This window comes from Mesocricetus auratus, unplaced genomic scaffold (genome assembly GCF_017639785.1).
Source record: "Mesocricetus auratus isolate SY011 unplaced genomic scaffold, BCM_Maur_2.0 Super-Scaffold_100013, whole genome shotgun sequence".
NCBI classification, from domain to species: domain Eukaryota; kingdom Metazoa; phylum Chordata; class Mammalia; order Rodentia; family Cricetidae; genus Mesocricetus; species Mesocricetus auratus.
This window is the reverse complement of record NW_024429196.1, coordinates 47,153,241-47,179,796: the sequence shown is the minus strand read 5'-3', so window position 1 is coordinate 47,179,796 and position 26,556 is coordinate 47,153,241. Positions and strand designations below refer to the sequence as shown.

The following is a 26,556-nucleotide window of genomic DNA, read 5'->3' as shown; positions in this document are numbered from 1 at the left end:
TCCAAACAAGGAAAATACTTTATTTACAGCACATTTTTTTCTTTACAGAACAGTAAAAAAAAATGTATTCTTTACTCACTTCCCGAAAAGTATTTCCATCTTACCAGTAACAAAACCAAAAGGTTACTTTTCTTCATTAATTTTTCTCTAAGAAAAAAGAGAAATTCCACACTGCTGGGTGTAATCATTACTAAACTTAACTTTGTTACTTACCAAAAAAAAAGTATATATATAATTAGAACAGTTACAGGAACTAAAGTGCAAATTGACTCATAACTTAAGTCATTATAAACCATCAGCTGACAAGAACTGTCTGATATACATCTGTCATCTACTTTACTGCAGATGGTCATGGCTTTGTCACTTAAGTTTCACATAAGACACAATGCAGAATCAAGAATTTAGTAGTTTACTTTTTCTCTTAACAAAATGGTTTAATATTATTTTGGTGCCTAGCAATATTCCTGTGAATGTTAGCCCTGAGACAATTTGGCCACTACTAGGAAGTCCTGATGGCAGCAATGAGCACTGTTACAATTTGAGTGGCTCTGTGTCCTCTTAACGCAAGCTGACACATTCTGAACAAAAGTGTGCTTTGATTACAAATACCAATGCTTAATTCTTAGGACACAAGCTACAAAGTAAAATGCATCTGTTTTTGATGTACTAATGATCCAGTTTATTAATTCTTGTGTGTTAAACCGAGCTTTCCTGAACAGTTGAGATCTGTATGGATCCAGAACTACTGCAAACATGTAAACTTCAAATTTGGAAAGCTTTTCACAAGACTACATTCAAGTTGCACAGGAGACCCCAGTGATCACTAGGAAATCTACCACAGTCCAGTTTTTCCAACCCAACAAGGTCTAAACTTTGGGGAATAAGGTGGCCCGCTTCTGCTCTAAAAAATACTCGATCAAAGCGATGTTTACAAGCAGCAGGAATCCTAAGGTTAGTATTTACTCTTGTATCCCATGTATACTGGCAATGTTTAGGTTTGCCCAAAAATTCCCAGGCATCAAAAACATTGTCAGGTAAACCGCCACATTTGATAACCTGTAAAAGAGAAAGAATATCATGTAAATTTATGTATTTATAATCTATAATATAACTTTATTTTTAAATTTTTTTTGGTTTTTCAATAATACACTATGTCGACCAGGCTGGTATTGAACTCACAGAGATCTACCTGCCTCTTTCCAAGTGCTGGGATTAAAGGCATGCACTACAATGCCTGGGAGTCACATTAAAAAAGCAAATAAACAAAAAAACCAAACCCTAATAATATTATTTTTATTTCCCCTCCCACTTACAGGTTTTAAAATTTTGTGGGCTGCTAAAATAGGATACCAGTCAAGTACAGGGTTAGCTTTGGTAACATACCAGGTTCAATCTCCAAGCTTTTATGTGTGGCAGAACACAGAAATCTAACGGCTTTAATCATTTGTGTGCACAATTTCAGGGTCTCCAACAGACTGACAGTATTGTATCATCAGCACTGCCTGGCTTCTGAGTATTAAGATTAAAGGTGTGTACACCACCAACCTAAGTACATATACTATTTCTAACTCACCTGCAATGGTTACATAATTATTGATGCCAGGCGTTGGTGGCGCACGCCTTTAATCCCAGCACTCGGGAGGCAGAGGCAGGTGGATCTCTGTGAGTTTGAGACCAGCCTAGTCTACAAAAGCTAGTTCCAGGACAGCCTCCAAAACAATACAGAGAAACCCTGTCTCGAGAGAAAAAACAAAAAGTTGGTTTCAACTCAGAAGATTAGGTCTTCTTGTACCAAGGGATACTAAAAATACCTTCAATCTTTTTAAAGCTCTTCTAATTATTACTTTATTCAATGCTTACTTATCTAACATGTATATTATTTTATATTGTCTGTTATCACATGTAGTAGGATTTCCCTTAGTAGGAGAAAGGCCTCTTTTTATACAAATACTATAACAGTGTTTTCTACTGTGTATTTCCAAGTTCATACATTTGATAAAAGGAACCCAAATTAGTTTTCACAGCAATAATCTCCCCACAAACAGTGAACCAACTGTTACTTACCTCTTGATCTCTTAAATTTGTATCTCCTGCAAATATGACAGTAGTTGAATCTGGAGCCTCTTGCATTTTCTGAAAAACCGTTTTTAATTGACTTATTCGTTCCGCAGAATGTTCTCTGGTGCTCTCCAAATGGGATGTCATAAAGCAAAATTCATTTCCACCCACACTCGCCTACAACAGGATAATTAAAATTCAACAGGGCACTGACTACTAGTGCTAGTAACAGACTAGCCAATCAGCTAGGATTTATGTAGTCAACTAAAACCATAGTTAGCACTATCCTAGATGAAGTGCCAACCCTACCCATGACAACTATTTAGCAAGCAAGAACTATTCACATAATACCTCAACTGTGTTCCCACATCCTTACCCAAGAACCAAGCCACTGAAGGTTCAAACCTCTCTAGAATACTATTCCAAGGTAAAAAAGCCAATATAAAAGGTCCCAAACTAGCCAGGCAGTGGTGGTGCACACCTTTAATCCCAGCACTTAGGAGGCAGAGGCAGGCGGATCTATGTGAATTCAAGACCAGCCTGGTCTACAGAGCAAGTACCAGGACAGGCTTCAAAGCTACACAGAGAAATCCTGTCTCAAAAAGCAAAAAAATCCCAAACTGAAGTAAAAGGACAGCTACTTCCCCCTTCCATGAAGCCAAAAGGTATTTGTAAGCAGAGATAATTCTTATTATTGCCTGGCACAGATACCCCAAATCATTTGCAACTAAGACACTAGTAAGTTGTGTTACAATGCCTGTAGAACCATCCAATTCTCTCAAACCTATAATCTGGATCCTGCCTACTTCTCAACTCCTGTCATACTCCACTGCCTTCCCATACCTAGGATGGTTAATACTGACTGCCAGTTTTACAGGATCTAGAATCACCTAGAAGAAAATCTCTGGGAATGCCTGAGACATATTCCAGATTAGGTTACTTAAGGTGGAAAGACTCACCCTAAACATAAGAGGCACCAGTGTGAGAAGGGTTCCAAACTGAATAAAAAGGGAAAAGTGAGATGAACACTAGCAGTCATTGCTCTGCTTTCTGACTGTGGATACAACGTGACTAGCTGATCCTGCCTTAGTCACTCACCGTGACCTCAGTATCCTCAAACTATGAGCCAAAATAACCCTTTCTTAAGACTGCTTTGTCAACTACTGTCACACTAGTAAGTGTCCATCACACTAACATGAACATAAAGCTCATCCAAACCTACAGGTTAATCCTTGCTGCAACTTGTCATGGGTGTTTCCATTTCCATGGCTGTGTGCATGCACTGAATTAAAAAGGGCAGAAAAAGAAAGCAAGCTGAGCACCACATTTATCCAAATCCTAATGCCAAACCTACAGACTAGCTACTTCACATTCCCACTACCAGGCCTTCCCTCAACCATGAACCAAAGTTTCCTTAGAGCTATAAGCAGTGTTAATTTTTCTCATTGCCGTAACAAATTAACTTACAAACGTTCTCCTTGGCCAAATGTTGCAATATTCTTAGAAAACATCTAATTAATTAAGAATATAACTTTGATAAGTTTGTTTGTATCTAAAATTATGTGGAAAATCTAAGTATTCCAAGACTATTTAACATAGAAATATGTTTCTAAGACTATTTAACATGGAAATATGTAAAAGGCCAATGAGCATGCTCAGTGGGTAAATCACACATGCTTCACAAAACTGATGACCTGAGATCAACACAGAAGAGAAAACTGACTCCCAGAGTTGTCCTCTGATATCCAGACCCACACTTGTAGACAGACACAAATAGGATTTAAAGAATTGTCCCAGTGGTATGGCTCAAGAGGTAAGAAAGAGCCCCTGCCACAAAAGCCTGACAATCTGAGTTTGAACCTGTGGTCAAAGGAGAGAACTGAGTCCTAAAGTCCTGACTGACACACATACACAAACACTAAAAAATGTCTATGTAAGGAACACATTTATTTGTAAAGGCAAACAAACAAAAGGCCCACCTCAAACTTAAACTTACATTCACACACAGAAGGTTTCTCATCATTTTAGTATTCGGAAAAGGAACAATCTCTTGACTTTTAAATTTCGCTCTTCCTTTCTTCAACAGTATAGCTGTGAAATATCCTTCTTCGTTACCTTCAAGCATTTATGGAAAAGAATTTAGGGAAGGTCAGGACTATCTTCATTTTACCACAAGCTCCCCCACTGTTACAAGCAGTAACATTATTTAAACAGGATCAAATCTTTGAGTTCCATTTTGAAGTAGGTCAACCAAGTGTATGTTTCTCTGTCCCTTATCAAAGTGTAACAAGAGACACAAATGATGTCTAAACAGTAACAAATAGGGATAGGACGTGTCTCCAGTTTTATAATAAAGTCTGTTTAGTGTGTGATACCCTGGGATATATACCCAGCAAGGACAGGGACAGGCGGAGAAAAAGGAACAGAGGAGGTAGGGGAGAGGCATAGGCACTAAAAGCAATTAGCTGTTACCTGTGAAAAAGTGAAAATAGCGAAATGCCAGATGCTCACAAAAAGAGAGTAGGAACAAAAGGTCAGCGAATCAAAGCTTTCAACTTTTTTGTTTTGAAAAGAAAGCAGGTGGGTGAGTAATAAGGCTGTTTATGAGAACAGAGAGAAACCACTTGAGTGCATGTAGCAGAAAACCACAAAAAAAAAAAAAAAAGCTGGTGGATGTGTTCAGTCAAAGTCTGGAAATATTGGAACATGCAATGACCACAAAGGCAAGAGCCTGAGAACAAAGATTAGCAGGGCCAGTTCAGATCTGGACACAGAATAAACACGCCCTGCATGTCTTCCCCAGTTTCTCACAGTCAAGTAATTACCTTTTGCTTAAATTAAGTTTTAGAGGTTCTACCAATTGTATCAAACCTATAGGCCATGTGAGTCCCAGGATAGCCATGTAGTCCAACACATTTTTAGATGACATATTTCAAAGCCAAAACACTGAATACACCCCACTACTTACTGCTTAGTTGTTTGGCAGAGAAAAGGGAATGAGTTGCAAAACTCAGTTGAGTGCCCCAACTTAGGAAATCATTTTTTAGGAAAAGGAAGGGTTTCTGATTAAAGGCTTTTATGTGTTTTAGAACAAGCCATTTGGCTATACAAAAAATATACTTTCTATTAGTAAAGTGCAGTACTTTGTCTTTCACGGGGATAATAAGCTAACAAATTTTAACAGGAATCGGGAATTTAAATATGAACCAAAAGTGAAAAATCCCTATACACAAGGAGCAGATTTATGTAGAGTGACATGAAAATACCAACATAACACAACTAAAAAGAACAAAAAGGAGAAAATGAAGCTGGATGTGGCGGTGTACTCATGCGATCCTAGCACTTGGAGGAAGGAGGTAGGAAGATTTCCAAATTCAAGAACATAGGGAGCAGGAGGGAGAGGGAACTGGGATTGACATGTAAAACAAGCTATTTAAAATTAAAATAAAAAAAATATAGGGCGCTTCTTAAAAGGAAGGACATAAAAAACAGGATGAGCTGGCTTCTAACAGACTTTAAAACCAAAAAACCCTCATTCATACTGCACACTATAAACCCAGCATCTTCTCTTCAGGAGCTCACTCAACTCCTCTCGTTCAATCAAAGAAACATAGCAGGGGCTGGAGAGACAGCTCAACAGGAGTCAGGGCTTCTTTTCTAAAGACCCAGAAGAGCACAGCAGTTCTCAACCGTCTGTAATCTGAACACCAGGCACATAAGTGTACACGTATGCATACATACGTGCATACATACATACACATAATAAACAAGTGTGGCTCACCAAATCAAAAACATTAAAACCTAAAACAGAAAAAGAGGAATGCATTTAGAGAAGATACTACATCCAAAAAGTACACATGCCATAAACTGTGAGCAAGGGACTTTAGAAATTAAAAATGAAAATTTATGAAAACTATGGAAGATAAAGGATTTATGGGGTTTTTTATAAGAGGGCTTTCAAAAAAAAGAAGGGGGAAAAACAATGAAAGGAGAAGGAAGAAGAAAAGCATGGGAAGGTAAGAAAAAAAGAACGAAAAAAAGAAAAGTAGATGAAGAAAGAGGGAAGGGAAAATGGGGAACCTTCCAAACCCGTCTACAATCACTGGGTACAATAAATGAAGAAAAGGTAATACCAGGGTTTAAAGCTGAGGTCCTCAAACTTCCACAGAATGGAGAAGGGGAAAGGGCAGGATCACAATGGCAGCAGAATGACCATTCTCAGAAGACAAAGTCACAGAACCAACGATTCCAAACTCAGAAAACTCTGCTTACTAGTACCTAGAAACTTGTGCCCACTCAACTAACTACAAAGCTCCAATACAGGTGTTTTCAAATATGGTAGGATTAAAACTACAAAACTAAACAAAAAACCCCACTCCAGAGCCAAAAATGGCTCTAGCTGGGTGTGGTGGCACACACCTTCATTCCTGAACAAGCAGGAGATTAAGCTCTGTCAGTTCAAGGCCAGCTTCATCTACACAGTGAGAAAGGGAAAGCCAGAGGAAAACAGTGAGACGCTGTTTAAAGGAAAACAAACAAACAAGGCTGTAATGAAATGAGAAAAAAATGAGGGGAAAAGCATAGGATGCAGAATCTAAAATCCAAAACAAGAGGCAGAAAGAATCCCAAAGGCATGTGAAAGAGATCCAACAAAGAAGGGCACAAATGGAGCGCTTCCTCCTTAGCACCTAGGAGTCCAGTGTAAACCCAAGGCCATGTAAAACTCAGCCAAAAGTACTTAGTGCAACAATTATGAGATGTGTCTGCTACTTCAAACATACTTAACAAAACCTAAATGAGAAACAAATTACAAACTACAAACTAAAATTATACTGGAAAGGGAACAAAAAAATTAAAAGGAATTAAAAACTTTTTGAGAATAAAACCACAATGTGGTTATCACACTTAAAATTCTTAACAACTGAGATGGGTATACTTATGTAGCAAGGTAGCAGAGCATATATTTACCATACATAAAACCCTGGGGAAAAAAAAAAATGGAATGTTTAGCAACTCAATTTCACCAAATACACAAGTCTGAAATTTGAAATTAAGAACTGTTTTCCTAAAAAGAAATGTTCATATATATCTTTAAAAAGCGAGGGGGGGGGGTTTGCTGGAAAGATGGCTCAGCGGTTAAAAGCACTGGCTGCTCTTCCAGTGATCCTGAGTTCAATTCCCAGCAACCACATGATAGCTCACAACCATCTATAATGAGATATGCTGCCCTCTTCTTCTTCTGGCATAGATAAAAGCAGAATTGTAGATATAATAAATCTTAAAACATATTCATTTCAGCTGGGCGTTGGTGGCGCACGCCTTTAATCCCAGCACTCGGGAGGCAGAGGCAGGTGGATCTCTGTTGAGTTCGAGGCCAGCCTGGTCTACAAAGTGAGTTCCAGGACAGCCTCCAAAGCCACAGAGAAACCCTGTCTCGAAAAACCAAAAAATAAAAAAATAAAAAAATTTCATTTCACTTTTCCATTTATTAACTGTAAAATAATCTGTAAGTATCATGTCTTGCTTATTTTCCTTAAACTATCTGTGCCCTTTCTTGTTGTAACAGCCCAACTGATTTTTTTTTCCCTGTCTATTTTTCAAAGAAAAAGGCAATTTGGAGAGAGAAGCATTACCTGTAATAATTTTGTAACTGCTTGCTCTCTTCTTTAGGTAGGCACAATATGAAGGAATAACTTCCTGCAGAAATACCACATCTGGACTGTACCTAATTAAAAAGATCAATTTAACAATAATATCAGCATATCATGCATTTTCAGCTAGAGAAAATTCCAAAACATAAAAGTGAACTGTTACCCTCCAGGTTCCCAGTACTCATTGCTTATACTGACATACTGACCTTTATCTGTATTATTTACTACACAATACCACAGCAACCAATTAAAAATGGGCTGGATGACAGAATACTTGCCTAACAAGGCTGAGTTAAATTTCAGCAACCCCACTACATATCACCCCAGTGGAATTAAAACAGAAAAGAGTTTTGAATGGTCATATATACATCAACACTGTTACCTCTTCAGATTCTCTTAAAAAGCTGTCCAGTGACAACAGCTCCAGAGAACTTCAGTGCTTTACCTAGTCACAAACCTCAAGGCCAAAAATATTTTAGGTAATTTTCATTTTATAGCAGTAGTTATAGACAAAACTTATAACATAAAACTTAACTCTAGAAAGCATCTAATGTAAATTGTTGTTACAATTCACCCCAAGGCCCTCTCCAGACCCAAACACCCCAACACTCAGATATTTATTCTTGAGCTAACCTTCAAGTCAAATTTTCAAGTACACAAATTTGAACTGTTGCTTTGCAGAACCATTAAAACACTTATCATAGCCACTACTACATAAGGGACGATGCTTACAAAGCCAGGCAGGAACACACCCCTCGAGCCCTCTCTGGCAGATTGCTTCCATCTAGTCCATCAATATTCCAGGTAATGAAAGAGATAATGCTGCTGTCTTCTAGAGGAGGTCCAGATGGACTGGTTTCTAAAACGGTGGTATCATTGACATCCTCTTCGGTCAGATCAACGCTGGCAAGATCAAAATAAAGGGTTTTTTGTTTTTATTTTTAAATCTACAAATTATGAGTTGTATTTGGGGGCAATGGCAGAAACTCAGTTGGAGCCTGCCCTCATGTTAAACACTGGAAGTTGTGGCATGCTTTAGATACCCAAGAGGCCTATATTATCTTAAATGATGAGTCCAAAGTCCCAGTGTGAGACTGTCTCAAGAAGCAAGGAGCAACACTACTCCTGAAGAACCCAACTCTTACCTCTGGCTTCTAAAAAGATGTACAGACTGTACCCTCACTGATCATTCCTAATCAGAAAATCCAGATTCTAAATTGTATTGCCTCAGCTCAATTTTTGGGCCCAAGCATTTCAGATAATGGATACTCATCCTATAGATAATTTTCTTTGAAGAATCCTAAGAGTCCATAAAAAAGCCAAAGTTGGGCTGGATATAGAGCTCAGAGGGTAAATGTGCCTGCTGCCAAGCCTGGTGGCCTGACTTCTACCTCCAGAATCCACATGGTGGAGAGGGCTGCAAGTTGTCCTCTGCCTCCACATGTCTGCCCTTAGAGGGACCACTTTTCTCCCAGAGAGATGTTTCCAAAGCTTGACCATGGTCACGCTGGCTTCTTGTTGCATGTGATTCTCCTGCATGTACACTCATCATGCACCTGCCACACAGCCACAAGTAAAGGCTTTCTTCTAACTATTCAGCTTCAGGCACTTTGGTTCTTACAACAGTTACCTACTTTCAAAACCGAGAACAGTAAAAAGAATCCCTAACCAAACTGTGAGCCCTAATTATCCAAATGGTAACATGTTCTTAGTAACAATTATTTCCAAACCACTTACTTCCATCCTTTCATGAAGACTTGCTTCCATACACACCCTACAACCTGCACTGTGAACTAATTACCACCAATACATCATCTCCATCCTTTTAACTGAAACATTTCTTTAATCTCTCCCATGAGCAGAATGTTTAAGAATGAAGGCCACTTGTTTCACAGAACATCCTTCAGTTAAGCTTGACATTTTCTTACAACTTTAGCTATATACTTTGGGGTAGGAGTGACATCATAACCATGTGTCCCAATGCATGTTTAAGGTGTTGACCAAATTCCCCCAGTGCAAAGTACTGATTTTTCTCTCCTTATACTATTTCGTGGGTTTTTGACTATGGAAGCATCTTGTTGACACGACTCAACTTTTCATCCCAATTTTACTATCTATTCATTGCACTTATCTAAAAGTTATTTGGTGGTTCTCAAAAGGATTTTTCTTATTCCTCAAACCTTGGCCACTTAGCAGTTTGAAAACTACTGAAATAGTCACTTATCCCATGAACAGCTGGTACTTGGATCCTTTAGTATCCTGAGTATATGCCCAGGCTGTCCTAGGACTCACCATGTAGCCCAAGCTAGCCTCAAATCTTTGGCAATCCTGCCTCAGCTTCCCAAGTGGCATTCGCTACCATATCCAGTATGAATCATCTTCAGTATGCACAAAAATAATTTTAATTAGTTGATTTATTTTTGGGTTGTCGAGACAGGGTTTCACTGTTTAACAGTCCTAGCTGTCCTGATACTCAATTCTGTAGACTAGACTGGCCTTGAGCACACTGAGATCCACCTGCCCCTCCTGGCCAAAAAATAATTTTAAAGAGCACCAAAAACTGTGCTCAGTACCAGATTGGAGTTTTACCTACCTGAAAAAGTTTTCCCACTCAACATTCAATGCTATATTTCCCCTATAGCCTTAACAAAGAGAAAAGGCTAGGTCATTTCAGAACCCTGTCAAAGATGTTAGGCCCTTCATTTTTATTCTGAAGAGTTAGCTTAGAGGTTAGGAACACTTGCTCTTGCAGAGGACTTGGGTTCAGTTCCTGGAACTGTGCTGTTTTTAACTAAGTCTCTATCTTTATCAATAAAGACTCAAGAGAAAGATGCTGGGGTGATGCTGCTAGCCCAGAAAAGCAGACAAAGCACCCAGCTGCTTCCTCCCACACCATTGTTCCTCATAGATGGAAAACATTCATTAGTTATTATCTCTGCGAGTAATGTCAGCACATCTGTTTTACGAGGATTTCCCATCTCTTTTGACTGACATGGACAATTAATTCCCCTGTAAGGGACTTTAGTTTTATTCTGCAAAAATTAGCATAAAACCTGGAGTCAGAGCACTGAAATAAGAGGAACAGCACACACTGGGAACAAGTAGTGAGCCCGGTATGGCAACTAAACCTCTTAATACCTCAGAGGATGAGGCAGGAGGACTGCCAGGGGCTCAAAACGACCAGCCTGGACGCCAGTGTATGTTCCAGATGAACTTGTGAGATCCTGTCTCAAAGAAGCAAACCAAACTGTTCGCTGGCAAGAGGAGAGCAGATAAACAATGTAGAAACAAGGAGACTTGCAGGATACCATTCTTCAGTAGATATTTTCTATCTCAATTCTTTCTAAATCTCTAGTTTACATGTCACAATAATTCAAGTCAGTGTCTTTCAATAGCCAGTAGTATTTCACAAACCTTTAATCCTAGTACCGGGGAAGTGGAAGGCAGAAATTAATGAGCCTTGATCACATGTCTCAAATAATAAATTACGTTTCGGCTGGGGGATGCTGGACTTAGATGTAATGGTAGCAAAATGGAATCAAGAGCTGGAGGCCAGATATATTGCAAGCCTCAGTCTCAAAAAAGAATAAATAACAGTAACAATAAACGTCTCATCGGGTGTGGTGACCTTTAATCCCAGCCCTTTGGAATGTGAGGCAGGCAGAATTCCGTGTTTGAGGCCAGCCTGTTCTACTCAGCAAGTTCAGGCCAGCCAAGGATACAGGGTGAGACTGCCTCAAAATAAGTAAAATAATCTACATTTCATAGTTCTTTCTCTCCTCCATTGGCAGAAAGGGAAAAAAGAAACCGCGTCTGAAGCCAGTCGCAGTTACGTACGTGCCTTTAATCCCAGCACTAAGGAGGCAGAAGCAGGCGGATCTGAGTTTGAGGCTAGCCTGGTCCACAGACCAAGTTCCAGGGCAGCCAGGGCTACACCGGGAGACCCGGTCTCAAAACAACAAACCAAAAAGAGCTAGTCACGTCGGAAGTGACCGTGGTCCCTCGGAGAAAAGCGTTCCCTCAGATTCCAGGTCGGGTCTTCTGATGCCCAACGCGGCCCCCGCCCCGGCAAGCTGCCCGCGACCCCGCCGCTTACTAGGCCTCGGATTTGAAGGACATCGGAGGCTGGCGTGGCCACGCGGGGTCGTTCTCCGGCGGCTCGAAGAAGGCGCTCAGCGCTTTCTGAAAATCAAAGGCACAAGGGTGGAGGGCACGCTCCGCCCACCTGGGAAGAAGGAAGAAAGCGGAAGCGGGAAACGCAAACCTACATCCATCTGCCAGTCGTTCTCGGACAGGAAGTTGTGGGCCATCGTGGTGTCGCATTTCGCCACCAACGCAAACCCCATGCACTGAAGCCGCCGCCTCTTCACCCGGTGGTCAATCTCTTCCTCTGTCTCGGCGGCTGCGGGCGCCGCCGCCGGCTCGGCCGGTTCCGCAGCATCTGAACCGCTTCCGGACGCCATCACCAGCGGGTCTCTTCTCACGCGACCCGCGGTAAACGCCGTGCTCTGCGCAGGCGCGTTGTGTGCGAGCGCGAGTGCTTCCGCATCAACCTTCCGGCGGGAAGACCGCCCTCTTAGGTCTCTAGGCGAGTCTGCGCGCAAGCGAGGCGTGGACACGGCGAGGGAGGAGGGAAGAGGGCAGGGCCGGGCGGCTGCGCATGCGCGGGTGAAGCCCTGGCGCGCACAAAACCGCAGTGCACGAGCTCCGAGGACTGGGGCAGCGGGAGCGCGCGACCCCTCCTCCAGAGCGCGCTGGGGAACTGGCTGGGCTTGCAGAGTTGACCTTCTATGTCCTTGTACTTTCACAAGCGTCCGTCTCTTCCAGAGTTTATTCCCGCAGAGCCCAGAATCTTGAGTTGCGTGCACGATGAGCAGCATGACCCAGAATGTACGGGAGATGATAAAGGTCTTGTTCAGAGTTCCCGGTTTTGATAGAGTTTTGGAAAAGGTATTGTAAGGCGAAGCCTCTGGTGAAGGGGACGAACCTAACCAAACACCCGAGTTAGAATTGTTTGGTGGAGAGCTCTATTGAGTGCACCTTAGTGGCCTCTCAAACGCCGCGGGGAGTGTGGATTCTCATCTAAACGTAAATAAGCATGACTGTCACAGGTTTGGTCTTTTCACCAGCAGATTGTTAGAGTGAGCCAAGAAAAAAAGTCTGTACCATTTAAGGGACGCTGGAGTCTGCAGGACTAGTATGTAGGAATTGTTTGTTTTCAGGTATGGAAGCGAAATGTGTTTGAGGTACCGAAGTGAATGACGGACAGCTTGCTCCTGTGTTTCTTGGTTTTGAGACTGGGCCTTACTCTGTAACATAGGTTGATAAGTATTTTATTGCATGAATGTCTTGTTTTTTTTCGATTAAGAAAGAATGCTTGGAAATTTGGAAAGAATTTGAGCATGGAATTTAAATATTGATCAACTACAGGAATTTGAAATCTTTTTCCTTTAACTATGTGCATAAAATGTCAGGGCTTTTGTCAAAACTAGGAAATGACACTTTGGCAAATGTATTTAATATTTTCAAATAAGAAATATTTAAAATCCAAAGACGTCATTTGACAGTGACTTTTTGAAAAATAATATCAAAAAATTATTTTTTAAACCTGTTGTGAGAATTGGGATGTGGTTAATAGCATGCTTGCAGGTTGGAGGCCCTCCATTGCTGGGAATCTATAGCCATTTCCTCCTTAAGCTTTCATCATCACCCTTGTGGGTATTATAGTATTTTGTAATATTTTTTTGTTTTCTTTTTCTATTTAAACAGGGTCTCTCTATGTAGCCCTAGCTGTTCTTGAATTAGATGTGTACACCAGGCTAGCCTGGAATTCACAAGAGATTCATCTAACTCTGCCTCTTGAGTGCTGGGATTAACGGTATGTGCCACTATATTGTGTGAGATAATTTTGCCATTGGTTTGATTGCCTGTGAGTAATTAGTTAAAATTCTCATACCTTAATTCAGTGTGGTGGTGCCTGCCTGTAATTCCAGCATAAGGGAGGCTGATGCAGGGGAGTTTGTAAGCTAGTTACATAACCAAATCCCCACTCCAACCCCTATCCCCCCCCCAAAAAAAACAGTTAACCTTTCTTTAAAAAAAATCAATTTTTAAATACTTAATCTTTGGAGATCAGCATTGATTTCACATTTACGGTATTGCCGGCCACACTGCAAGAGCTAAGTATTTATAGGTAGTCCCAAGTGGCTGTTCATCCACACAGGTTGATAGTAGTCATTGTGTGACTGGTAACTTGATTTAACAACAGATAAGTGGTTATGTTTCATGTAGGCAGAGAAGCTAAGACTAAAGTATATATTTATGCATAGTGGCTTGTATATAATGTGGTTTTTTATGGTTTCCTTTGTTTTGTTTTTGAGACGGCATCCTGGCTGGTCTGGAACTTGAATTGACGTCCTAGCCTCTGTCTCCAGAATTCTGCTGGTATTATTCGTGTGTTGTATCCCATCATACCCAGTGTTTTTCTGATTAGTGATTCATAAAAGACTAACTTTTCAGGGACTTTCACATCCTGGCTGAGTCTAACTATATTGGTCCCATAAAAAGCAAACCACTTAACACCTCTGTGTGCCCATGGGGGCTGGGAATGTAGCTCAGTTGGTAGCTTGCCTAGCATGAACAAAGCCCTGGCTTACATCTCTAGCACCACGTTAAACCAGGCGTGACAGTGCACACCTGTAATCCCAGTCACACTCAGGAAGGAGGTAGACACAGAAAGATAAGAAGTCCATCCTCAACTTCATGCCTGCTTCAAAGCCAACCTGAACTACAAGAGACCTTGTCTCAGAAAGAAAAATTATGTTCATGTGGTACATGTTTTCCTATCATGTGACTTTCCCTGGGGAGAAAAGAACATACATCTGCCCACCCGGCTGGATACCAACATTCGCCCTGCTCACATAGTGAACCAGTGAGAGTTTTAGATCACAGATGATGAGAAGGCAACGGCATCACTGAAAAGCCCACACCAGCATGAGTGGGAACTCAATATTGCTGCATCCCTGATGTTCCATACTTGTAAGCAGCCTGACTAACAAAAGTGTCCTCCTTCCAGCCTTGCAAGTTTTGATTGCTTCCAAAAGGAAATCTTTCAATACGATCTTCATTATAAACTCTCAGGTTGTTAGGCAGGGCATACAGGTTGCATACCACATAGGTAGAGCTCAGACACACCACCACATCTCCCTGAGTGAGCCTGAGCTTCACAATGCATTCATACTAGAACTTGCAAAAGAGCTCCCAGCCAGCTGTAGAGCAGAACTCCAAGGTCTTTCTTTCCTTTTCTGATTATCCCATCATGTAGAAATAGTGTGCCTTATTTAAATACCTTCTTTATAGGGACATTGAAATATGAAGAGTACAACAATAAATGACCTTTAAGTGCTTACAACTCTCAAAGCTCCACAAGGAAGGCTTGAGCCCTCTAAAGGTCCAGAAGTGTCTCTCCTAGGTTGTTGCCAGAGGCTTGGGTATTTTCACCAGCCTTCTCTGGCTGCCTCCTTTGGTTGCCAGACCTATCCAAGGACACACTTATAATTCATAGATTGTAGATGACCTTTTCAGTTCTAGAATTGAGCATTCCTATGAAGCAGTATGTTTTCTGAGAAGTTTTTTGTATTGAATTATTCTTTGAGAACTTCATAAATGCATACAATGTATTTTTATCTTACTCCCTAGTTCTCCCCCTAAGTCTCCCAGATCCACTCTCTGCCACCTCCCACTTTGATGCCACCCCTTTTTGTTTTTGAAACAAGATGTCTCTAGTCTTGGCTGTCCTGGAGTTCCCTGAGTAGAGCAGGCTGGCATTGAACTCATAGATCCTCCTGCCTCTGTCTCCTGAGTGCTGAGATTAAAGGTGTGCAGCACCACAACCAGTTTGTTGGGTTTTTGTTGTTGTTTTAAATAATCCATTGAGTCAGTTTGTGCTCTCCACATACTACAGGTGTGGGACCATGTACTGGGGTGTAGCCGACCTACCAGGTGCCATACCCTTAAAGAAAACCAACTCTTCCTCACCCCTCATGCAGTCAACTGTCCAACTCTTCAGCTGGGGTAGGGACTCATGAGACACTTTTCTCTGTACTGGAATGCTAACCAGCTTAATTCTGTGAAGGTCTTATCCTAGTAACCACAGCTACTGAGTTCATGAGTATATGGACTCTGCCATGTATGGAAGACACTTTAGAGACATTTTTACCACAGTTTTAAGAGTAGGAGGCAGATGATCTGGCATCTAATGGATAGAGACTGGGATGTTAATCAATAACCTACAGGTCACAACTGGTGGGGGATGTCCTTCTCTAGCTGTATACTTTGTACCATAGTGCCCCATCACAAATAATTAGCAGGACTAAGGTTGAGGAATCTTGAGTGTTCCACTAACTAAATATTTTGTCTTGCATCCACACTAGTTAAATCACTACCTTGTCCTTTCTAAATATATACTGTGTCCTTGCCCTGGACTTGGAATTGTTCACCTTGAGACATCTCACATGTTGTTATGTAAGAGAGTGTAACTTTCCTCTAAATCTCTGGTTAACAATTATCTAAGCACTGGTGGTGTAACAGGAGTAAAGTGTTCACATAAGATCATGGGTTCAATTCCACTACCAACAAATAATAAATCCTTATATTAAATTCTTTGTTAACTGGTATGTAACTCCCTGCACCATCTTAGTATTTAATGCAAAATGTTTGCCTCTCTGGTTATCTAAATGTAACACTAGAGACGTTTTGTTACACAGACAAGGTTTCTCTGTGTAGTCCTGGCTGTCCTGGAACTGGCTCTGTAGACCAGGCTGCCTCTGCCTCCCAAGTGCTAGCATTAAAGGCATTTACTACCACTACCCAGCTAACACTAGAGACTTTTTAAGGCAACAATGCTTTATTTAAGTTTTTAACTTTTTTATCTTGTCATTATGTGGGTTAGTGTGTGTCTGTGTATGAGTATGTACTTGTGAGTGCAGAGGCCAATAGAGGGCAGAAGAGGGCCCTGGATCCCCTGGAGCTGGAGTTACAGGCAATTTTGAGCCACCTGACATGGGTACTGGGAACTTCTAGAAGAACAATAGACATTCTTAACAGCTGAGCCATCTTTCCAGCCCTTTACTTGAAATTTTTAGAGACAGAGTCTCAAGCAGCCTGGCCTTGAACTTGCTGTGTAGCTGAGGATGACCTTGAACTTTTGATCACTCCTCTCTCCACCTCCAAATGCTAGGATTATAGGTGTGTTACCATGCCCAGCATATTTAGTGATCTTTTTTATTTAATTCAGTGAATCAAGCATTGATGCTATTAGGCAGATCACTGGGAAAGTAAATGAGGAAAGATGACTGTACTTGTCACCCAGAACATGACTGTCTGTAATAGCATTTGAGGTTAGATAAGGAGGGGTCAAAAATGACAGTGTGAGTCCCATATATATATAACCCATGTATATGATGCTGGCAAGTGACAGCACATTGAAGGCCATAGAGAAAGGAACAGAAGACTGTGTGTACCTGTGCAAATGTATAAGGCAACTTACTTTTCTTTTCTGAGACCGAGTTCTTACTGTGTAGCTTAGGCTGGCTGTGAACTCACAGTTCTACCTGCCTGTACCTCCTGAGATTAATGGTATTTACAACCAAGCCCAGCTAAAACAACATTTCTGATAAACCAAGGAGTCCAGTGAGAGAGGTGGCTGAGTTCATGCCAACCTGTGAAGTCATTCCAGCTTGGGAATGGAACAGATTTGGGCTACAAGCTGAGGCAGGAGGATTGTTACAAACCCAGCCTGGTCTACATAGTTGAAATCCTCTCTCTAAATAAATAAACAAACAAAAGCCAAGCACTGCCTTAAAATAAGCAAAGCTAAGTTCTGTAGTAGAAAACCTATCCAAAGTTCCAGAATCAAAGGGAACTTTTTTAAAAAATAGATCTTTACTTATTTGTTACACATACAGTGTTCTGCCTGAATGATTGGACACCAGAAGAGGGCACCAGATTTCATTATAGATGGTTGTGAGCCACCATGTGGTTGCTGGGAATTGAACTCAGGTCCTCTGGAAGTGCTGCCAGTGCTCATAACCTCTGAGCCATCTCTCCAGCCCCTCAAAGGGAACTTTTATGGACTAAGCTTTTGAACTGGAAGGAGGCTCAGCAGTTAAGGGCCCTTGTAGTGGAAAGACCAACCTGCAAGTTGTCTTCTATGTCCATAGGCACTCTGGCACACGCACACACACACATGGGTAAATGCAACTTTTAAAACACCAGACCTCTGAGAACTACTTTAGGTGTCCACCTGGCTCTCTAGCTTTCCTGTCTGGCCTTTATAAAAACTTCAGGTATCATTTTCCTTTAAGCCTTTCCTAATCCTTCATTATAAAAACATGGCTTTGAAAGTGAAATACAGTAAAACAATATATAATGGCTCACTTTACTTTAAAAGTATCTATTTCAAGAAACCTGTGTCAGACTCCTCATGGTGGCAGCCACCTGTGATCTCATACACAGGAGGCTGAAAAGGTGATCTTGAGTTTGAAGGCAGCCTGAGCCACTAAGTAAGGCCGCTTCTGAAGGTAAGAAGGGAGGCAAGGCTACGTTCTCTGTCTCCAGGAACCTGCCCCACTGCTAGTTTTCTATACCCTGACTTCAGACTGAGCTCTCTTAAAGCAGGCGTTATTTAAATCTCACTCCTGTGTAACACAAAAAATAAATGACCCAGAGACTGATAGTGGGTTTCAAGTTTCAAGCTGAAGATCAGAAAAGCAGAGCAGCTGGGCACTAACTAGCTCTCTACCTCAGAGTGAAATGGCTGATCCACATGCTCTCCCAAACCTCAGACTGAAGTCTCTCCTCAGCGTGCCTGGAGAATCCTGAGACTTCAATGTCTTCCTATCCTCGATGTGGCTGGAGAATGAGTGCCCAATACTGACTACTGAAGACCCCGCTCCTATCTTTATACCCTCTAGTGCTGGGGTTAAAGGTGTGTGATCCCAGGTGCTGAAATCATCTTTATAGGAGCTGTTTCTCTTTAAGATTAGACCAATCTTGTGTAGATCTGGGTGGCCTTGAACTCACAGAAATCCATCTACCTCTTAATCCTGAGTCCTAGCATTAAAGGAGTGTATCACCACTGCCTGATCTCTATGGCTTGAGACTGACTTTGCTTTCTGAATCCTCAGTCAAACTTTAATAAATCATAAATAATATATCACTATGCTGGTGTGGTTGGGGGTGGTGGCACATTGGTGGTAGACAAGAGGATCAGGAGTTCAAGGTTACCCTCAACTCTTGACTACTATATTGAAATCTAATCTTCTAACAAAATTGAAACTCATTTTCCCTGCCAGTCCTCCATTTAAAGACTCATACTGAGTGTGGCTCAGTGATAGAATACTTGCTTAGCACACAAAGTAAGCCTCTGGGTTACATTCTGGGCCACCCTGCTGTATACTGTTAGTCTGTGAGGACATCTTGTGACTGGACTATTTATAGCTATAACCCTGGCATTCCTTTTGATTTACCTGTTGTTTAAAACACAGCATTGTTTGAGGACTTATATCATTTCAGTTTGTCCCTCTTCGTGGCCTCCTGTAGAATAAAAACTAGTAAAAGCACTAAAGCTGTAGCTGTGACTCAGGAAGAAGTCTAAGGACCTCTACATCCGGATTTTGTGGGAAGATCTGAAAGAAGTTAGAGGTCATTACAAATGTTTTCTGGAAAACAAAAACGTTCTCAGTAGTGAAAATTTTTAATATGAGGAGTGTTCACACTGCTTGCAAGCAATTCTGTGATATGAGGAAGAGAAGGGGGCCATTGTGCAATGTTTTGCTCTTTTGTTTTTTGGGGGGCCCACCATCGACATCCCAAATAAATCACACAGAGTCTTATTACTATGAATGCCCGGTCTTAGCTTGACTTGTTTCTAGCTGGCTTTTCTTATATATTATCCTGTCTACCGTTTGCTGCTGGGCTTTTCCTGTTCTCTTACTTGTGTAAATCTTACTCAGTGGATTGCTGTGTAGCTGGATGGCTGGCCCCTACCATCCTCCCCTCTCTCATTTCTCCTTCTCCTTATACTTTCTGCCAGCCAGCTCTTCCTATCTTTGCTCCTGTCTGGTTATTGGCCGTTGAGTTCTTTATTAGACCATCAGGTGTTTTAAACAGGCAAAGAATCCCAGCTTCACAGTTAACTCTGTGAACATAAGTCACGCATCTTAATATTCTACCTCAGGGAACAAAGCCTGTAGTCCCTGCAGCAGCAGATGATGGAGGCAAACCATACCTGCCACCATGAACAGGCCTCAGAACACTTGCTTCTTTTTCTTCTTCTTTTTTTGTTTGTTTGGTTGGTTGGTTGGTTTGGTTTGGTTTTTCAAGACAGAGTTTCTCTGTGTAACAGCTCTGGCTGTCCTGGAACTCTGTATTCCAGGATGACCTTGAACCCACAGAGAACCGCCTGCCTCTGCTTCCTCAGTGCTGGGACTAAAGGCATGTGCCACCACCACCCAGCTCCCAGCCTGTTTTTTAAGTTGCTTTGCACTATTCACTAATTCCTGTAGGAAATTACTCTGCTTGTATAAAAACTAGAGAACACCCAATTTAAGCCTTTTTAGTGGTGACAAGAAGATGACAGATTGTGGAGGTTGGCTGGTTGGTTGAAAAGGTCCAAAGAGTTAGACCTGGTGATGCAGACCTGTGATCCTATCACTTGGGAGACTGAGGCAAGAATGGACAGTGAATTCAAGGCCAACCAGAGCTACATAGTAAGGCCTTGTCTCAAATATTCAAGAAGATGCTGGGAGGGGTTGGAGGGATAGCTTAGATTGTTGCTCTTGGAGAGGACCAGAGTTCAGTTCCAGGCTCCATAAGATGGTTCACAGCCATCTGTAACCCAATTGCAGGGGATCCAACTTTTTTTTTTTAACCTCAGTGGGCGTCAGGCACACTCTTGATGCATGGACACACACAAGACACTTGGCCACAAAAGTAAATTTAATAATTTAAGTAAATTTAAATATTTTTACAATTGATCTTAGCCAAAAGGCCTATTTTTTAAAAACTTCAGGAGATTCTGGTATACACAGCACTCTGAATTCTTTAAGATTTATTTTTATTTTGTGTGCAGTTTCCCTGCAACTGCCTGTGGAGGCCAAAAGAATCTTGAACTGGAGTTGCAAGTGGTTATGAGCTGCTGTGTGGGAGCTAGGAATGAATCTGGGTCCTCTGCAAGATATCAAGTACTCTTCACCGCTGAGCCATCTCGAAGCTCAGTGATCGGAACTCTGCAAGATGGGGAGTAGCAAACATTGTTTTCCTGACATTCTCCTCTCTCTCTCTCTCTCTCTCTCTCTCTCTCTCTCTCTCTCTCTCTCTCTCTCTCTCTCTCTCTCTCTCTCTCTCTCTCTCTCTCTCTCCTCTCTCTCTCTCTCTCTCTCTCTCTCTCTCCCCACTTCTCTCCCTCTCCCCACTTCTCTCCCTCTCCCCCCATTTGTAGCCCTAGCATACTGATCCCAACTGAGTGCTAGGCATCTTTGTTAAGACCAGGAACCCAGGTTCAAAGCTCCACTTAGCAGCAGGCAGGAATCTGGGGGTGCACTCCTGTCACACTTTACTCTGGCATTGGATTCTGGAGTTAAGCTAGAAAATAAATTTTACAAAGGTTAACGTCTACCATTAACTGGATTTCTGAGTCCACCATTTTAGGCAGATTCTCTTTCTTCAAATGACTTTTTAAAGATCTTGGAACTAGACATACATGCAGGCAAAAGACCCCCACCACCACCACACCCCCCCACACACACGTACACTTTTAATTAAGGACAAAAATCTCACTGTTGGGGATAGATAACCCTGCAGTTAAGACCACATATTATTGCAGAGGACCTGGGTTTGGTTCCTAGAGCACAGGTTGGGAGGTTGGCTTACAAGTATCTGTAACTACATCTCCAAAACACCTTACATCCTATTCTGGGCTCAGAATTTGCATGCCATGTGCATATACTTATATACACACATAAGCATAATTTTAAAAAATACATATCTTTTAAGGTCTTACTAATGTAGAAACACACATCTTCCTCCCTCTGTGCCTCACAGAGGGGATTAATGCTGGACTTACAGGTGTGTGACTCTGTGCCAAGCTTCCAGCTTCATGATTGTTTTTGCTGTGCTGATATATTTGAGCTGTTCAAATACCACGGAATTAATGTTCAATTTTTTTCTTTTTCCATTTGCTTACGATTTAGGTGACGCTTGTGTCTGCTGCTCCTGAAAAAGTAGTTTGTGAAATGAAAGTGGAAGAACAGCATACTAATAAGCTCGGTACTCTCCATGGAGGCTTGACAGCAACCTTAATAGACAGCATATCAACCGTGGCTCTGATGTGCACAGAAAGAGGGGCACCTGGAGTCAGTGTTGACATGAACATAACGTACGTATCGAGATACCACCCCAGATGATTTTTAAAAACTGATACTCATTTCAAATAACTTACATATAGTGTTTAGGGGATAATGACAAAAATCTATACAGCTGGGGGTATGTGTACCTTTTTTTTTCAAATATCTTCAATCCACAGTTGTTTAAACTCATAATTTATAACTTTCATATAGTCCTTAAAAATATCACTTGTAAACAGGACATGGTGGTACATTCCTTTTATCCCAGCAGAGGCAAGAATATCTCTTGAATTCAAGGTCAACCTTGCCTAAAAAGTGAGTTCTAGGATAGCCAAGGCTGCACAGAAACCTTATCTCAAGAAACAAAACAAAAGAGGTATCACTTCTGCCAGGCATAGTGGGACACACCCTTAATCCCAGAACTGGGAGAGGCAAGAAATCTCTGTGAGTTCCAAACAGTCTGGTTGGTCTATTTACTGAGTTCCAGGCCAGCCTGGACTACATAGTAAAACCCTGTTTTAAAACAAAACAAAACCCAAAACATTAAAATATCATTAATTAGCCGGATGTGGTGGTATAATTCCAACACTTGGTAAAGACTGGAAGATCAGAAGAGTTCAAAGCCAGCCTCAGCTATATGAAACCTTGTGTTCCCCACTCCCACCTTCTCCCAAAGAAAAGTGTGAATGACATTTGGAGGAAAGTTGTTGACAATTTTCCATGTTACCAAAACCTTGCAACAAAGTGAACACAGGTGCTAGGAAGGGATCCCAAATCTCCTGTGACTACTGCTTAAATGACAGGGTCAGAGAGCAGTGTGGCCTCGACCTCAGCTTGTCACTATTGTGAAAATGTCTGTAGAAATAAATCACTTTTCCACTGGCCACTTTCCAATGGCAAACTTGTTCTAAAGCTAGGCATGGTGGTTTGTCTTTAATCCTAACACTTGGGAGGCTGAAGCAACAGGATCTTCAAGGTCAGCCTAGGCTACAAAGCAAGTTCCAATTTCAAAAACCTACAACCTTGTTTCTTTTAAGCCTGGGAAGAAATTGAGAGTTCAGTAATCAAATCACATGACAAAATGTAGAAGACAAGATGGACAGAGAAGACACTTTATACGTCCTTATTTTACCTTGTGTGGTGAGCAAGCCTTTAATCCCAGCATTCTGGAGGCAGAGACAGGATTTCTTGAGTTCAAGGCCAGTATGGTCTACAAAGTGAGTTCCAGGACAGGCTCCAAAGCTACTGAGAAACCGTCTTGAAAAAAAAAAACAAAAGAGCCGGGCATGGTGGCGCACGCCTTTAATCCCAGCACTTGGGAGGCAGAGGCAGGGGGATCTATGTGAGTTTGAGACCACCCTGGTCTACAAGAGCTAGTTCCAGGACAGCCTCCAAAGCCACAGAGAAACCCTGTCTCGAAAAACCAAAAAAGAAAAACCAAAGAAAAGAAAAAGTAAGGAAATCCCATTTAATTTTTTTTTTGATAAATTCTTCGTTTATGTGCATCTGTGTTTTGCCTGCATGTGTGTCTGTGTGAGGGTGTCAAAAATCCTGGAACTGGAGTTGCAGTTGTGAGCTGCCATGTAGGTGCTGGAAATTGAAACACAGGTCTGTAAGAACAGCCAGTGCTCTTAACCGCTGAGCCATCTCTCCAACTTCTGGAAATCCCATTTTTATGTGAAAAGAAACACATGGATGAATGAAAGATGGGTCAGGAAGTGCATCATTTAGACCAACTGTTTGAATTTGATACCAAAAGCTTGGTTAATGGTATTCTGAAATTATCTGTAGGTTAAGTTATACAGGAAAACTGGTAGAAGTTTGCCAGAATCTGTCAACATTTACTTAACCACTAACTATAGTTAAATGTTTTCTTTCAAGGTACATGTCACCTGCTAAAATAGGAGAAGAAATAGTGATCACAGCACATATTCTGAAGCAAGGAAAAACACTTGCATTTGCCTCGGTGGATCTGACCAACAAGGCCACAGGAAAATTAATAGCACAGGGCAGACACACAAAACACCTGGGGAACTGAGGGAACAGCAGGGTGACTGGAAGAAGGCCAACAACAATTAAGAGTATAATTTGTAAACAACTATCTGGAATAAATTAAAACCAGAAGTAACTAAGGAAGTATTTTTTTGGGGGGGGAGTAAACTAAGAAAGCAAAATATAATATGAAGGTTGTGGATGTCTTTCTGGTTTTTTTTTTCTTCCATTCCTTTCCCAGACAGGCTATCCTGGAACTCACTGTGTAGACCACACCTTTCTTTGCCTTCCTAGTGCTATGATTAAGTGTGTGCCACCAAGTCTAGCTGGGGTGTCTTTTTTCTTTTGAAGTATCTTGTCTTAAGTCAGGTGCATAACTGGATTTAGTTCTTGGCTCAATGTTTTACTGTTTGAGAGTCTGATTTTTTGGTACCTAGGATACTCAAAATCTTCTGCCTCAGCCTCCTGAATGCTGGGATTATAGGTATGTTCCACTTTGCCTGGCTAGTTCAGTTTTTATAAGAGCAAAACCTAGAAGCAAAGAACCTAGAAGACCCACTTTTAAGACTCCTCTATAATTGAAGTCTAGTATTTTTATTTTTTTAATATATATGAGCACTCTATATGTATGTCTTTATGCCAGAAGAGGGCATCAAACCCCGTATAGATGGCTGTGAACCATCTCTCCAGCCCCCTGAAGTCTAGTGTTAAAAGAGAAAGATGAGTTGAATAGATGTCAGTCAGTACTATTGGCTGGATAGCGTATAAACCTCAGAAATGACTTGCAGGTCAGTTTCCACCATACTTTTTGGTGGGGCCATGTCTTAGTTCAGAAAGCGCCTTCACACGGTAAAGGGGGACAGGAATTAACACAAAAGAGGGCCTCCTCCCTCCAAAAACCATTACCTGAGGGCCCACGAGTTTAAGGAGACACAGGCATATTAAGCATAGCAATAATCCCTAATTTTAGGTCTTTCCCAGCCTGTGCTGTGTCATATTTCCATTTCCTTTATGAAACATGATTATTAAACTTCCAAATGGAAAAACCACAGCCACACTGGGAAATTAGAGCCTAATATAAGGCCTAAAAATTTGAAGAAAAGCCCCTAACACTAGAAGAAAACTAAACACCTCTGCTTATTTTACACCTTTTGTACACAGAGGACATATGGGCAACTCTGAATCTCCCAGACTATTGTACTGTATTCAAAAGTTAGCAAATTAGTGGATTTCTCAAAGCTCTCAAAAATTGGAGGACTCAGGTCAGTCATGATGGTGCACACCTTTACTCCCAGCACTCACTCTGTGAGTTTGAGGCCAGCCTGGTCTACAAAGCAAGTTCCAGGATAGCCAGAGCTGTTACATAGAGAAACTCTGACTTGAAAACAGTTAAGTAAAAAATAAAGAGAACTCTTGGTTTCTTCATTATTAGGGATTAAAACTAGAGTAGAAAGACAGAGAAAGCAGCTTTCAGTAGACTTGAAACACGTGAGGTTAAAAGTTACCTATATTAGATGCCAAATCTCTGTACTCCTCAGCCATGGACAAACAGGAAACCTACATCTTGATTTTTATCCCTTCCTACTAAAAGGACAGGTATACTTGAAAGAATTGGTTCCAGGGCTGGAGGCTAGAATTCAGGGATGTTGATTTATCCTGAATCTTGCATATTATGGATGGATGGTGGGCAGAGCTAATGTTGAAACATGTTGAGAATACTTTGAAAATTTTGTTGTGCAACCATAAAGATTGGTTGAAGCTAGAGATAGCACAATTACTACTGGCTGCTCTTCCAGAGGACCTGGGTTTGATTCCCAGCACTGTCCTACACATTGCGTGCACATGAAACATGCATGCAGGGCAAAACATCTATACACAAAGGTTGCAAATTTTTTTCAAAATATTGGCTTGGTTGGGCAATAAGATTCATCATAACTCAAGGGGGGGAAAGAGGACATTTTCATATTATTTGCCATCAGTCACTAGCAGTAAAGTACAAAAAATGCAGGAACCAAAGTTAGCTTTAAGGAGCAGATGGTATGTGCTTCTGGATATTAACCTGAAGGGTACAAAAGTCAAGCTAACCATAGACAAACTGAATTTTTTTGAGATAATTAACTAGAACACATATACTGTCATGTTGGAAACTTGGTAATGACACTATAAGATATTATAACCAGGAACACCTCCCTTTCCACCACCATCAAATCCTATACTTAGTTGTAACATGGCCATAAGTACCAAAGGACAAAAAGTAAATCATGTGTGCAACAAATGCAAATGTGCAAATATACAGAGAAAAATGTGCAAAATATTAAAATCTTCATGTGCTACACCAGAATATCCCATATTATTCTTGCCAACTTTTCCAAATTATTCTGAGATAAAATGGCTGCTGAATTGCCTAATATGTTGAACACAGCATAATACTAAAAAGGTTTTTTAAAAAG

General features: G+C 41.2%; 2 protein-coding genes across 3 annotated transcripts; one reads left to right on the top strand and one right to left on the bottom strand.

Annotated features, from left to right (window-relative positions):
• Positions 1 to 12,228, bottom strand: Tdp2 (tyrosyl-DNA phosphodiesterase 2). The gene is made up of 7 exons (XM_005066443.4): positions 11,978 to 12,228; positions 11,806 to 11,891; positions 8,442 to 8,612; positions 7,692 to 7,783; positions 4,055 to 4,173; positions 2,065 to 2,235; positions 1 to 1,056 (listed from the first exon to the last, which is right to left on the bottom strand). The coding sequence occupies exons 1-7, from the start codon at positions 12,170 to 12,172 to the stop codon at positions 781 to 783; spliced, it is 1,110 nt and encodes a 369-aa protein (XP_005066500.1). The 5' UTR covers positions 12,173 to 12,228; the 3' UTR covers positions 1 to 780.
• Positions 12,229 to 12,373: 145 nt separating this feature from the next.
• Acot13 (acyl-CoA thioesterase 13) lies at positions 12,374 to 24,242 on the top strand. Of its 2 annotated transcripts, none has more exons than XM_040755730.1 (3): positions 12,374 to 12,599; positions 21,962 to 22,146; positions 23,996 to 24,242. In XM_040755730.1, the coding sequence occupies exons 1-3, from the start codon at positions 12,579 to 12,581 to the stop codon at positions 24,150 to 24,152; spliced, it is 363 nt and encodes a 120-aa protein (XP_040611664.1). In that variant the 5' UTR covers positions 12,374 to 12,578; the 3' UTR covers positions 24,153 to 24,242. The 2 variants fall into 2 exon arrangements, with proteins under 2 accessions (XP_040611664.1, XP_005066501.1); XM_005066444.4 differs by having other exon boundaries at positions 12,378 to 12,659.
• The last annotated feature ends 2,314 nt before the right edge of the window (positions 24,243 to 26,556 follow it).